Source organism: Panthera leo, chromosome D2 (assembly GCF_018350215.1).
Source record: "Panthera leo isolate Ple1 chromosome D2, P.leo_Ple1_pat1.1, whole genome shotgun sequence".
Classification (NCBI taxonomy): domain Eukaryota; kingdom Metazoa; phylum Chordata; class Mammalia; order Carnivora; family Felidae; genus Panthera; species Panthera leo.
The window spans coordinates 23,363,631-23,378,734 of record NC_056689.1 but is presented as its reverse complement, the minus strand read 5'-3'; the positions used below and the strand labels follow the sequence as shown (position 1 = coordinate 23,378,734).

The following is a 15,104-nucleotide window of genomic DNA, read 5'->3' as shown; positions in this document are numbered from 1 at the left end:
AAGGAAAAAGGGAGAGAGAGAGGCAAACTAAGAAACAGACTCATAACTAGAGAACAAACTGATGGTTACCAGAGGGAGAGGATGAGGACATGGGGGAAATAGGGGATGGGGACTAAAGAGAACACTTATCATGATAAAAAAATAAAAATAATGAAATAGAAAAGCAAAGCATAACAAAGCAAAACCAATAAACACAAAATTTTCTTCTTTGACTCTGGCCTGCTTTTGGCAAAAATCCTATCAAAGTGGTTCAGCCAGAATTCTCCTTACCCCATGTTCCCTCCATCTGGTAATCCCCACTCTACTTGTTGGCTATAAATCTCCACTTGTCTATATGGTACTCAGAGCTGAGCCTGATCTCACCCCGCCCCCCCCCCCCCACTGCTAAGTAGTCCCCCTTGAATACAGTCTGCCTCACCATCTCTAATAAGTGTCATGAATATATTTTTCTTTAACAGAGATTTAAACCTAGTTCTCCTTGACTTCATAGCCAGTGTTATGGTCTCTAACCTTTTGACAGAAGATTTGTAAAAAATTCAAACTTGAACTTCCAGTAAAACTATATATAAATATGCTTAGAAACGAATACACAAATTTTATACATTTTTTATGCATTTGTTAAGAAAACTGACTGTGGGATTAGCCTGCTTGGCTCCAAGTCCTGCTCTGCCCCTCATGAGCTGGGAAAGTCACTTAACTCACTGTGCCTTTGCTTCTTCATCTATAAAATGGAAAGAATATCAATACGTACCTTATGGAGTTGTTATGAAGATTCAGTGAATTAATATATATACATAAGCACCTTGAACAATGTCTAAATACATAGAAAGCACTGTCAAATGTTTGCCATTATAATCACGATAATATATCTTTCTTTTTTTCTTCCTCCCTCCCTCTTCTCCCTCCCTCCCTCCTTCCTTCCTTCCTTCCTTCCTTCCTTCCTTCCTTCCTTTTTCTTTTCTTTTCTTCTTTCTTTCTTTCTTTCTCTCTCTCTCTTCTTTCTTTCTTTCTTTCTTTCTTTCTTTCTTTCTTTCTTTCTTTCTTTCTTTCCTAAGCTTCACACCCAACATGGAGCCCAATGTAGGGCTTGAACTCACGACTCTGAGATCGAGACCTAAGCTGAGATCATGAGTCAGACTCTCAACCAACTGAGTCACTCAGGCACCCCATCACAATAATATATCATATTCATTATGAAGAGTATCTCCCCAGAAAAACTGAAAAAGATGAGATAAAAAATAGATAATATAGAAGTGCAGTATTTTCTGTCTGCCTTCCTGAATTGGTTTGCACAGCCATTGGCCTTCTTATCCTCTCCTTCAGATATCACTAGGTTTGCCTCACTCACCTTGATGGTCACTATGGGCCATGAAGACTCACAGTCTGGGCCCGTTAGGATGCCATGATACACTTAAGGCATGCCATCTTGGAAACATGCTCTCAGTGAAGGCAAATGTGCATCCCCAGTCACAGAGCCAGGGTGTGCCTGACTCCTCACTTTGGCTAAACACAAGCTCATATCTCAGAGGGGCCTTCCTGAGCCCACCTCTTCAAGTAGCCCCCTCACTGTGATATTTTGTCCACAGCTCCTATTCCTTTCTGAAGTTATCTAATTTCTTCATTTGTCTGCTCCTTTATTGTCTACCCCCTTCATTAGGATATAGAATGTTGTCTATTTCATTCACCATATTTCCAGTGGTTAACCCATGCCTGGTACAGGGTAGGTGCTCAAAAGATATTTATGGAATAAATGAGTGATGGAATGAACCCTCTGATGCTCCAGGGACCATACAAAACCATAAATAGGAAAATGAACCTGAGATCTTCTCTAAGCAACTCCTCTCCTGTCTTCTTTCTCTTGTCCCAGTTGAAGCTCAGAGAGGTTAGGAGGAGGTCCAAGAACTCATGCAGAGCCAGACAGAAGACTATTTGACACACAGTGACCACATCATGGTGCTTTGCTCCATTGGGAGGAAATGGAGGAAAGCAGAAATCTTCTTTGTGGTTCAATAGATTAGAAGGTTGAAAAACCAGCTCCATCATCTTCCCACTGTGCATCAGAACAAATCATGTCTGTTCTACATGGTTTTGAAATAGTTTTAACCCTGAAGCAGAGAGAAGAAGGAAGGAAGGAAGCATTCTCCTCAGCCACATCAATTCCATTTGCCCTAAGATTTCGAAGGGAGACTAGATTCCAGGTCCATTTCAAGGGGCAAGATGATTTGCCCACTGCACCATTCTGTTCACATTTCTTGAGGTTTTCCCTTATCTCCTTCTGGATTACATTCCACCTCATCTTGCTCTACTTGTGTTCTAGGTAAACCTCATCTTCTACATGTCCTTCCACATTCCCAACAAAAAAGGTCTCAGCTATTTATTGAGCTGGGACCTATTACATGCAGTGATTTTTGCCCCCTCTTTCTGTGAAGTCCTCAAATTTCTGAATAGCTGTATTAGCCGTATGTAATACTTATGGAGACAGAGACCCAGAAAAATTAAGGATTAATTTATCCCAGTAAACCACAATACTGGGGTTTGAAGCCAAATTCTTCAATTCCAAGGCACATTCCACTAAATCGGAGTTATTTCCTCTTACTACCAGGTATTTCAGTTAATATTGGACTTAACTGAAAATAACAGAATATCCAATTAGTAGCAGCTTAAACAAATGGGAAGCTTTTTTTTCCCAGAGAACAGAAAATCAGGAGGCCAGGAATCAGGGCTGGTGCAGTGGTCCAATGATGCCAGTGGAGACTCAGTTCTTTTTTTGTTACATCCTGCTCTCCTTAACATGTTGGCTTCACCTTCAAGCAGGTTGCCCTTGGTTGTAAGATCATTACTTCACCTACAGCCTCATGGGCACATCCCCAATTAAAGAAAAAGGGGTAAGGGACAAAAGGCCAAAAGAATAATGTTGCCTGGATTTGTCATTTTTACAAATTTTTTCTTTTTTCACTCCAAAGATTTTTGTTTATATCTCTTTGCCTGAAAGGTGTCACAGGGCTGACTTTTGCTGTATGAAGAGAAGATCAGCTGGAGGTTGGGTCAACCAACACATCTCCAACTCAAACTCCTGACTGAAATTCTGTCTTTAGATACCTCCTTTCACATGGCTGCCTAATTGATTTCTGAGGTTCCTCAGAAACATCCAGCGGTTTTTTGAGTGTATAGGCCTTGTTTTACCATCTCTTGCACCCTGCATGGTGCTGCACACAGAACTGATCTCAGTACAGATTGATTGGAAGGATGTGGGAGAAGAAGAGCCTCAGAAACAGGTGATGTAGAGAAGACACAGCGAAGGTCACAGGACACATTCCTGGGGTCCTGGAATCCAGCTGAAGCTTGCTGCATGTTTGGGTCATGGAAGCATGCAGGGCCCAGAAGAAGGTAGAGTGGGTGTGAGCCATCGTAGTCTGCGCAGCTAAGTGGAGGAAAAGAGAAGGCTTGAGTTGAACCTGTATCTGTTTTTGTCATCTAGCTCATTTTTATCTATAGAGAGGAAATGCTTGCACAAATAGTAACGACATTCTTTATAAGCCTGATTTCCTTTTAACTCTGTTAATGCCAAAGCCAAGTTCCCTGAAGGTTATATATGAGGGGGCCATCATTCTTTGAGGCGAGTGGGGAAGTCTGCGAGCTGTTAGAAATTCCCCTCCTCTGAAAATACCTCTTCTGCAGCTCTAGCAGCTGCACAGACCACCATTTGAGGTTCATTCTTTTGGGTCAAGACTTCACCTAGTATCATTTTCTTTAGTGCTGCCTCCCACCACTCAAACTTTGTTTTAAGACCATGGACATTCAAAGAAGAAAAAAAGTCCCTTATCACACTATCCAGGTAATCCATGTTCATATTTTAATAAATGAAAGTAATTAGTCTATATATTTGAAAACTTTCAATAGTAGAGCAAAGTAGAAATCAAACGGTAAAAGCCTGATCCCTCAAGCCTGTGTCTCTGTCCAAAGATAGCCAAGGATAAATTATTTCTGATTGCTTTCAGAAAATTTGTTTATGCCCATACCAGTGTGCATGCATATCTATCTACCTATCATTATCTATTTGTATATACCTCTTCCCATGTCACAAAAGGATGCTTCTGGACACATGGTCCTATAACGGGTTTTTTCCCTGTCTCTGTGCACACAGAACTAGTTCATTCTTTTCCACAGCTGCATAAGAATCCAAAACAAGGGAGTCCATAACCATTCAGTGATTCCTTCTCCCTGCAAGAGGTGTTTAAATAACTAGGAATATATTTCTTGGGTACTTGGGTGGCTCAGTTGGTTAAGTGTCTGGCTTTTGATCTCCACTCAGGTCATGATCTCACCATTTGTGAGTTCAAGCCTCATGTCAGGCTCTGTGCTGACAGCACAGAGCTTGCTTGGGATTCTCTCTCTCTCTCTCTCTCTCTCTGCCTTTCCCCTGCTTGCTCTCTCTCTCTCTCTCTGTCTCTCTCTCAAAATAAATAAACTTTTAAAAAAGGAACATATTTCTTACACATAGCTCTTGACCAACATCTGTAGGTATATTTCTACAGGTAAATTCCTAGCAGAGTAGTTGCTTAGTTAAATGATACATATATGTTTTAGTCCATTCAGGCTATTATCACACAATGCCATAGATTGGGGTGCTTATAAATAACAGAAATTTATTTCTTACAATTCTGGAAGCTGAGAAGTCCAAAGTTAAGGTGCCAACAGATTCAGCGTCTTGATGAGAACCCCTTCCAGGCTCCTAGAGAGCTGGCATTTCACTGTGTCCTCACATGGTGGGAGGGGTGAGGGAACTCTCTGGGGTCTCTTCTATAGGGGCACTAATCTCATTCATGAGCACTCCACCCTCATTACCTAATCATCCCCAAATCACCCTGCTTCCAAGTACCATCACATTAGGGATTAAGACTGAACATGTGAATGTGAGGAGGACACAAACATTCAGTCTATAGTAGTACCTTTTTTTTTTTAACGTTTATTTATTCATGAGAGGGAGAGTGTGTGTGTGTGCCCGTGTGTGTGCATGCATAACATCAGGGAAAGGGCACAGAAAGAGAGTCCCAAGCACTGTCAGCACAGAGCTGGATGTGGGGCTCGAACCCATGAATGATGAGATCTTGAGCCAAAATCAAGAGTTGGACACTTAACCAACAGAGCCACCCATGTGCCCATTTAAAATCAGATTGATTTTGTCAAGTTTCCTTCCAGAAATGTACCAGTGCACCACCCCTTGCTGCAGTTCAATGTCTGCCAGTTCTCAACTCTCCATAGCCTTCTCAGAAAAGGGTCTCCTCAGGGCACCTAGGTGGCTCAGTTGGTTAAGTGTCCAACTTCAGCTCAGGTCATGATCTTGGGATTCATGAGTTCGAGCCGTCATGTCAGGCTCTGTGCTGACAGCTCAGAGCCTGGAACTTGCCTCAGATTCTGTGTCTCCCTCTCTCTCTGCCCCTCCCCTGCCCATGCTCTGTCTCTCTCTGTCTCTCTCTCTTAAACAATAAATAAACATTAAAAAAAATAATAATGGTGTCTCCTCACTTTAGCTTCTCACAATCTTGAGTTTAAGAAAATCTCTTGTGGCTGTTTAATTTGCATGTCTTTCCTTATGAGTAATGTTGAGCATATTTTCATATTTACTGTCTACATTTTATTTCACTTTTTGGTAGTTGACTGCTGATGGGTACTGCTTGTCATTTCTCTATTTTATTTTCATGAGCTTTCTAAAAATGAAAGAAATTAGCCCTTTTCCTATCACATGAGCTAAATATTTTCCCAACTTGTCATTTTTCTTTTCTCTCAGTTTATGGTATACTTTTACTCCAAAAAAATCCATTTTACATTTGAATCTTTGATCTATCTGGAATTGATATTAGTGTTATAAATGAGGAAGAGATATAGCTTTATTTTTCTTTCCAATCAGCCCATTTCTCCAACACCATTTACAGACTAATCACCTTCTTCTTAATATTTTGAAATGTTACCATTTCATACATCAAGATTCCATATGAATTTGGTTTCATTTGTGGACCCTTCATTCTTATTCATTGATCTATTTTTACCTAATAACTTAAAGCTACCTATTGTAGCTTTAAAATAATTTTGGCATCAGACAGAGGCAGTTTTTGTCTGATTTTTGAGAAGTTTTCTGATTGAACATTTGTTTCACACACAAAAAATTTAATATCATTTTGTTAACTTAAAAATTGATATTTTCTGGGGCACCTGGGTGGCTGAGTTGGTGAAGCATCCAACTCTTGGTTTCGGCTCAGGTCATGATCTCACGGTTGTGAGATGAAGCCCCGCTTTGGGCTTTGTGCTGGGCCTGGAGCCTGCTTAAGATTCTCTCTCTCTCTCCCTCTCCTTCTGCCCCTCCCCCACTTGTGCACACTCTCTCTCTAAAAAAATAAATGCCATTTAAATTGGAATTCCATTCAATTTATGAATTAATTTAGGAAGAATTGGTATCTTCCCATCAAAGACAATAGTTTGTCTTTCAATGTCTTAAGCCATCTTCCGGTCTGTCAATAGATTATTAAAGTGTTTTTAAATAAAACCTTTGAAAATTACATGTTACATTCATGTCTAAGATTCTTTATGGCTGCTATTTTACATGAGATCTTTTCTTTTACCGCAATTTCTAACAAGTATGGTTTAAGAAATGCTATTGGTTTTATGTATCTACTTTGCAACTCATATCTGAATTCTCCTACTGTTTCGTGTTGTTTTCCAGTGGTTTTCTCAGGTTTTCTGGGCCTGGCATTGTCTTTTAGAATGTAAATTATCCCCGAAGGGGATATTGTCATTTGTTTGACTAATACCTGATGTTCTATCATATGAGAGGTTGTGCTATAGTTGCTGCACACTGAGTCAGTACTTTTTATACCTCCTTATTCAAGCAGGGACCTCAAAAGTCTTGCTTCCTCACCCCAACCACAGACCGTTCTGCTCTTTCTCAGTTCCTAGAACATTCCATGCTGTCTTGTTTGTGAAATTTCATTTGTCTTATTTCCCTATTCATCTCTTCCCAGATCTCTGCTTAAAAGTCACTTCCTCCAAGAAACCTTCCCTTAATCCTAATTGAAATTACCATTCCCCTTAGCCTATGCTCTCACAGCTCTTTGTTGTCTCTTGTAATACTCAGCACACTTAGAAATACTGCTTTCACCTCTGTTTTCCTTGCTAAATTTCAAGCTCCAGAAGAAACAGAGAAGGGCTGCCTTAGGCAGTGCTCTAACTGGGAGTTCTTCACTATGCCTGACACATGGGGGCCATGTAGTGAGTATTTGTTGGATTGCAGCTGAAAGCAGCCTGCTGCAAATTTGGTATTTTGTTTTTTTTTTTTTAAATGTTTATTTATTTTTGAGAGAGAGAGAGAGAGTGGGCAGGGGAGGGGCAGAGAGAGGGGGAGACAGAATCTGAAGCAGGCTCCAGGCTCTGAGCTGTCAGCACAGAGCCCGATGCGAGGCTCGAACTCACAGACTGTGAGATCATGATCTGAACTGAAGTTGGAAGCTTAACCAACTGAGCCACCCAGGTGCCACCAAATTTGGTATTTTTGATGTCTTTGGTTTTCATCTTAGCACTCAGAAGAATTCTACCTTTGATTACATAATATATCTATGTGATTTTCAGCATGAAAATAATGTTGCTTTTTAATGATGGAGTAAATTAGGACAATAAGAGAAGGCCATAATCTTTCCATGCCTTTGTGAACTGCAAGAGATTTAAACTCTCCATCTTTAACTTAAAAGATTAATAATGATTTAGCTTCCCAATGATGTTATTTTATGGATGAACATTTTTTCTCCCAAAATATTTTCTGTGGGGATCAGCATATCTCAGTTTGAGATGGGTGGAGGAACCCTATCCGTTACACCTTTCTGTGGGTTCCTCTATGTAACCCACAAGAGGCAGGACACAGAAGACCAGTTTCTGATGAAAGGTTACTGACGTGTCGGTGGACTACAGGCCAGCAGAGGAAATGGCCCAGTACAAACATGCTGCCGACTGTGTGTGTGACCACAGGCCCTGGATATATAATCAATCAATAAATGAATTTCCCAAACATGTGCTTCCCAAAGTTTGGGTGATAGATCTAAAGAAGTTGGGAAAGAGCAGTCTCCAAGAGACCATACGGAGAGAGCCCAAGGTGCCCGGACGCAGGCCTCACATTTACTCCCATCAAGAGCCTGGCAGCGAAAGTGGAAATCCTGAGGTGAGTTCCTACTGGGTCAGTTCAGGGCAGAGGCTGGGCGCTCAGACACGACAGCCATTCGTCGTGTTCATAGTCACAGTGCTCGCTGTAGGTGGATGACTATGGGCAAATTACTTACCCTTTCTGAGCTCCAGTTTCCTCATCTACAAGGAGTTTTAATGGAAAAATGAAACAAGGTGTATGAAGAACTCAGTGGCTTGTTTGCATTGCAACAAAGGATCAACAGACATTACTCTCACAAGGTCACTAACTCAGAGCATGCAAACAGTCCATTTTTCATTCACCAACATTGACATCCCCAGATCTAAGCTGCTTACTTAAGAAGGTGCTAAACCTGGTGAAGACCATTGCTCCTTGGTTCCCTTATATTCCCCAAATTAATGGAAGCTTGACTTACTTCCTGGATATGACTTGGCTTAAACACACGGATGGAGTGGCCATCTTTCAGGAATCAGACATGTCAAAAGTGAGGGAGCATGGTCGGGACCTCAAGGATTAAAGAAGTCAGTAGGATGTTTTCCTACTATACAGTGAAACATCTTCCCATTCGGGCCTCTATGAAATAGAAGGGATGATGGACTAAGACATGCTCTTAGAAGCCAGAAGATCTGGGCTTGAATTGCAGCCTTGCCATAAATGCTCTAGATGAACTTAGGCAAGTTGTTTAACTTCTCTCAGCTTTAGTTTCCACATCTGTAAAGAAGAAATAACATAACCCCAGAGGGTTGTTATGAGAAGATTATGTATGTGGGAGCACTTAGCACAGTACCTGGGTTATACAAACACACACACACACACACACACACACACTCACATACATGGAGGAGGAGAGGGGGAGGAGGAATTGTAAATGAATCCTCCTGGCTCATGGAAACTAGTCCCATTACTTTGCAGCCTCAGTTTCCCAGGACAAAGTGTGAACACCCCCACCCATGGGATCCTGACCCTCTTGCTCTGGGCAGGCCTGTTTGCTGTTCCACACAGAGCAGTGTCCCACCCGCACACAGATCAGAAGCCAAAGTTGGAAATCAGTCCCAACATGTTCTTGAAATCTGCAACAAATTTGGTGCTCTCATTCAACCCGCAGGCACCACTGTAATAAGTGCTTGCTGGCCCCACCTGGGTCTGAGGTGGAGGGCTGGCTGTAGGGACCCCAAGAGGAGGAGAAAGGAAGGGAAGGGCTTAGGGACAGAAATATGTGCTCTATGGAAGATCTGAGCTCTACTAAGGAGATTCCAGACCCTCATCCTTCCTGTATTAGGCAACCAGTAAAAAAATCCCACCTTGCCCTGAAGGTAGATGGGGTGGGTAGGAAGAGAGGAAGAAAGAGTGTTAACAACACAAGCGAGTGTCAGGAGGTATCTGTGCGAATACTGAACAGCGACAAGCCTGAGCTGGGAAGGAGCCACCCAGTGATGGAGAGCTCAGGTGCTGGAATGAGCTGGGCCTGGTTCAAACCTTGTGTCGACTACTCACTTCCCCAGGAGCCTTGGGTCACGCACTTAGCCTTTGTATGCCTGTGTCTGTCTCTCCAGGGTGTTATGGGGGTATGTGGGCTAAAAGCATTTGAGGCTCTGGGTGAGGGGCTGACGTGTGGAACCCATATAGAAGAGACTTGATACATCCTGTGAGAATGGACCTTGGAGTCGGATGCACAGCGATCCCACCCGTCAGCATCAGTAGTGATGTTAGCGGCACGGAGCTTCCCTGCTTGTGAAGTGTTTTCATATAGCGACAACACTGATGGGAGACCAGGCTGGACTTATTCATCCCCAGTTTACAGATGAGTTAACTGAGGCTTGGAGGCTGCAAACCCACATGTCTTTACTCCACGTGCAGTGTTATGTGTCAATTATTTTATAAAGTAGGAGTCATTTCAAATACACAAAATGTGTCATAGTACATCCCTACTTTGTTTCCACTTAAATTCAGTGAATGTTAACTTTTTGCCATCTTGCCCCAGATGTCAAAAGAACTAAATTTCACAGGCAGTAAAAGGCCTCCTCCTCCCCCATCAGATTCTCCTCCTGTAAATAATCTGATGTTGATGTGCTGCTGTTTATGTCTTTATACATTCATTAAATATATTCATTACAGTATTACCCTACTTATGTTTTTAATTCTTATACTATGAGAACTTTTTTGTAATTTTTTTTCACTCAACATTAAGTTTTTCATCAATTCTTTACATTGATGCATAGACAGTTAAAATATTCATCGTAGGGGTGCCTGGTTAGGCCTCCGACTTCAGCTCAGGTTATGATCTCATGGCTTGTGAGGTCAAGCCCCATGTTGGGCTCTGCACTGACATCTCAGAGCCTCGAGCCTGTCTCCCTCTCTCTCTGCCCCTTCCCCCCACTTGTGTGCGTGCATGCGCGCTCTCTCTCTCTCTCTCAAAAATAAACATTTAAAAAGTTAAAAAAAATTAATTGTAACTACCGTGTATTATTCCATATACTTATTTACCCTTTCTTCATTAATGGAATTTTATTCTGTTTTGTGTCTCTGTGTCCCTCTGTGTGTGAGGGAAATCAACGTTGCAACACGCCCCTTTTAATACAAGTTGTGAAGGTTCTCTGCATACATCTAGAAGTGTTCTTGCTGAGTTTGTAGTAAGCACATCTACACCTTTACTAGATTCTGCCAAATTGCTTTCCAAGTCATTTTGTTAAATTTACCGTTAGGTAACTTTTGGTTTTATTGCTACTCTGAAAGGAATTTTTTTTTGAGTATCATTTCCATTGTTGCTAGTAGATAAAAATGTTATGGACTGGGGTATTTTCATCTTACATCCAGCAAATGTACTGAGCTCTCTCATTCTTTATAAAAATTTATCTGTAAATTCTCTTGGATTTTTCTGGATAAATAATCATATTGTTATGAAAATTTTCAATTTTATTTCTTTCTCTCTAAACTTTACGCTTTTTTATTGCCTTTCCCTGTCATACCACAGTGCATAGGACCTAGAGTGCTATGTTAAATAAAAGCAATGACGTGATGGTAAATGTCTTTGTGTTCTGAATTTTTAAGAGGGTGAAAAGCAAGTAAAACAAATTTGATGATAGAAATTAGGACAGTGATTACCTCTTGGGTCAGAGTAGGTCAGTTGACTGGAAAGTGTCATGAGAAAACATTCTGCCAAAATAAAGGTATACTATATTTTGTTCTGGGTCATGTTCATATGGCTGTGCACATGCGTCAAAGTTCATTGAACTGTACCCTTAAGATTTGTAAATTTTACTGCCATTTGCCCATTTCCTTCCTGATTTCTAGGAGCTCTTTATATGTTACACAGATTAGCCCTTTTTGATGTGAATTGCAGTATTTATTGGCAATGTAAAATTTGCATTTTGAATTTGCTTATATTTTGCACATAGAAATTCAATTTTTACATAGGTAGTCATCCTTTATAGTTTCTGAATTTGGAATCATAGTTAGAATGGCTTTCCCCACTCCAGGAGTATAGAACAATTCTCTCACATTTTCTTTGAAATTCATCTGTGTATTGTGTACTGTTCCAGGTTTCCACCACCTTAATCATTTTCCAGATAGCTTTCATATGTTATTGTAGTAATAGGAGTTTTAATGTTTCACCAACTTTATATCTCTAGGATGAACCCTTCTTGGGCACGGTAGAATACTGCTTTTAATACATTTCAAATGCATACATCCTTTTAGTATATTGTGCATGAACATATGTGTAGAAGACATATTTATGTGTGTGAATACGGATGTACATTTATAAACAGAAATTTTTATATTTTTCTGATATTTTACTTAGGATTGCTGCATCTGGTTTAGAAGTGAGATTGATCTGTATTCTTTTTTTCTTTCACTGTCGCCCTTTCTTGAGTTTAGTTAATGAGGTCAAAATAAACCCACAAAAAGAACTGAGTAGTTTTCCTCTTTTTCAATTCTCTGACGCAGTTTTTAAAACCATCTTGGCCTGGTGCTTTTTTGTGGAGAACTATGCGACACCTGATCAAATCTTCAGTTGTTATTTGAGTTTTATATTTCTTGGGAAATTTTTGTTCATTTCTAGCTTTGTAGAAAATGGCTCCTTTCATCTAACTTTTCCAATGTATAAGCTTAAAGTTAATGCTGTCCTCTAATAATTAAAAAAAAATGTCCTTTTTTTTTCCCTTTCATAATACTATTTCTTGATGTCTTCTCTCTTTTTTGCCTCATTAATTGACAACTTTAGGGTGTTATGTGACATTTTTGGCTGATTGCTTGAATTTCTATGTCAGGGTGGCAGGAAACAGGAGAAGAGTTGCACACAGTAAGAAAAACCTGCCATTTTGTTGTTTTTCTTAATGTTTTATTTATTTTTGAGAGAGAGAGACAGAGACAGAGCATGAGCGGGAGTGAGAAAGAAGGAGACACAGAATCCGAAGCAGGCTCCAGGCTCTGAGCTGTCAGCACAGAGCTTGGCATGGGGCTCGAACCCACGAACTGTGAGATCATGACCTGAGCTGAAGGATGCTTAACAGACTGAGCCAGCCACGTGCCCCAAAACCTGCCCGTTTTGATTGGTTATGAAAAAGCTCAGTGATGGCTTTATTTCCCTCAACTGAATAGGAATAAATACAGTATCTACCTCATGGGATCCTTGAAGATGGAATGAATGAATACCAAGCAACCAACCAGCCAACAAACAAAACAAAACATTTAAAGCATAAAACATATGGAGTTCTCACTGTACACCATTGGGTGTTTGTTGTTTTCATTATGTGTAAAGGAGAAATAAAGGGACATACCCAGGTCTGAGGTACAAAGACCAGGACACTGAAAATATTTTGTCATGGATTCCTCCACACTTGGTCCCTGGGCCCCTCTCTCTCTTCTTGATAATCTCCCTCATGCTGAATACTTTCCCGGTGTCCAGAGTTAATTTCCAATTCCCAAGGGGTGAAGCAGCATGGCTTGAACACGGCCACACACTGCAGAGACTTTCTGGAAGTTGTGCTCTAGCCTTACACAATCAGATTTAACATAAAAAGCAGGACTGGATTACAAAATGCCGTAATTGCAGACTTCTTTCTTAATGCTCTCTCAATGATTTATTAGTTCATTCAGTTAAGTATTTAAATGCCTGTGATGTGTTAATCCTGAGTGAAAAATAGTGTCAAATCTATAGCCACCCCCAACTGATTAACGAAGTTTTGCCAAGAAGAGACTCAATGTTGACTGCTTTAGTGTTCATGTTAACGATTATATGCAGATATTGACCTATCTGTAACAGAGTCTATCTGTATGTGAACACTAACCAATTAGACCTTCTGGAGCTGTGCTGTTCAACGTAGGAAACACTAGCTACAGGGGGCTATTTAAATTTACATGAATAAAAATGAAATACAATTAAAGAGTCAGTTCCTTCATCACACTAGGCACCTTTCAAGGGCTCAGTAGCCACACTGGTGGGTAGCTACAGTATTGGAAAGCTTTGAATTATAAAATATTTCCATCATCCCAGGAAGTTCCACTGGACAGTTCTGTTCTAGAAAGAGTTTCAACAATAATTAAAATAGTACTAGTTCTTGTATGGATGCCTCAGGGAACAGATCACCTTGTCCTTCCTCGGTTGGCTGAATGCCTAGGGTTATGGCTAGCATGATTAAAAATAGTTTGTTCTTTTAAGCAGGTTAAACAAATACTTTGGAATGTTTTTTATCCTAGGACTTAGCCTGGAGATTCCAAAATCCAGGAATTCTGAATTGGCAAAGCCTAAATTAACATGATTTACTATACTCCCTAGGCCAAGCTTGAAGACTATGCTTTCTTTCACATTATTCCTGGCCAGAGGTCACCCCTCACCCCACTCCTGCCTCCTGCCACTTATATACTTGTTGTTGTAAATGATCACCCATTTCCTGGTCACTATCAGCCCTCAAACATTTGTCAACTTTGGCCACTTTCCTAGAATAAATCATTGGGCATTTTCATTGCTTTTGCACTATGAGTGACATCTTTAGCAAAAGCACCCTCCTTCCCAACAGTATTTGCCAGCTAGGCCTGGTAAAAATAGATAACTTATCATGATGTTTCCTGTTGTGTATGATTCAAGTATCAGATCTATAAATGCTGAATGTGTCATAGATGGAAGAACATTTTTTTTTTATGTACTCATAGCAGTTCACATGATATGGTGAAATGCACATGAATCAGAGTGAAGGCAAGGAGACCCTGAGGCTACGGGTCCTGTGTTTGGAGTGTTTGGATTAACAGAGGGATAATAGCAAGAAAAGGGAGTAGCCCAGAACATGTTGCTGTAATTCCTGCTGGTCTGAGAGGGTGAGCAGGGTCCTTTCCATGGCAAGAAAAAGGTTCTAGTGTCTTTTATAAAAATATATGTGTTTCCCCACCCCTAATCCCCCTCAGAGTTGTGGCCACATGCTTGCTAGCAGATTACTCTCTCCTGTCTATTCCAAGTCCATCCTGACCAGATGGTGGGGATTGTAAAGCAAGACCCTCACCAAAGACTGTCCACCCTCTCCCCTGCCCTAATCTCCATTAAGAAGGGAGCGCATAGGGTACTTTGTGAATGCCTCATTTCAACTAATAAACTGAGCAAAACCAGGGGGAAGCCTGAAGGCAGAGGATTAAGGGGACAAAAGATCAGAAATCGTCCATCATCAGCATAAGTCAGAATACGCTGTTTGCCTAGCTTTTCACTCTTCCCTGAGTATCCATCAATTGTCCCATTTAATCCATTGCTGTCTCTTCACCCTTCTTTCTAACCATCTCTGAATGGTGCCCATGCCACCATTCCACCACCCCAACTGAAATGACTGCCATCTTGGTATTAGATTGCTCAGTCTGCCTTCACACAGCAGCCAGCGACACCAAAAGAAATCTGAACACATTACCTCCCTGCTTAAACCTCTTCTTGCTTAGGAAA

The 15,104-nt window shown here is 40.8% G+C and overlaps 1 protein-coding gene across 9 annotated transcripts in view; it reads right to left on the bottom strand.

Moving 5' to 3' along the window:
- Positions 1–15,104, bottom strand: part of ARID5B (AT-rich interaction domain 5B) — a 219,077-nt gene that overhangs the window by 22,735 nt on the left and 181,238 nt on the right. Inside the window, exons 11-12 of one of the 9 annotated variants that reach the window (XR_006194838.1) lie at positions 8,601–8,896; positions 1,168–3,421 (exon numbers count right to left, since the gene is read on the bottom strand). The exons of 7 other annotated variants lie outside the window; for them this stretch is intronic. Coding sequence is in view for 1 of the 2 variants with exons in the window: in XM_042909188.1 (XP_042765122.1) it covers positions 8,868–8,896 (29 nt within the window). In the remaining variant the exon portion in view is untranslated. Of the gene's footprint in view, positions 1–1,167; positions 3,422–7,474; positions 8,897–15,104 lie in introns of those variants that run through there. One more of the 9 variants, XM_042909188.1, reaches the window with a different exon arrangement.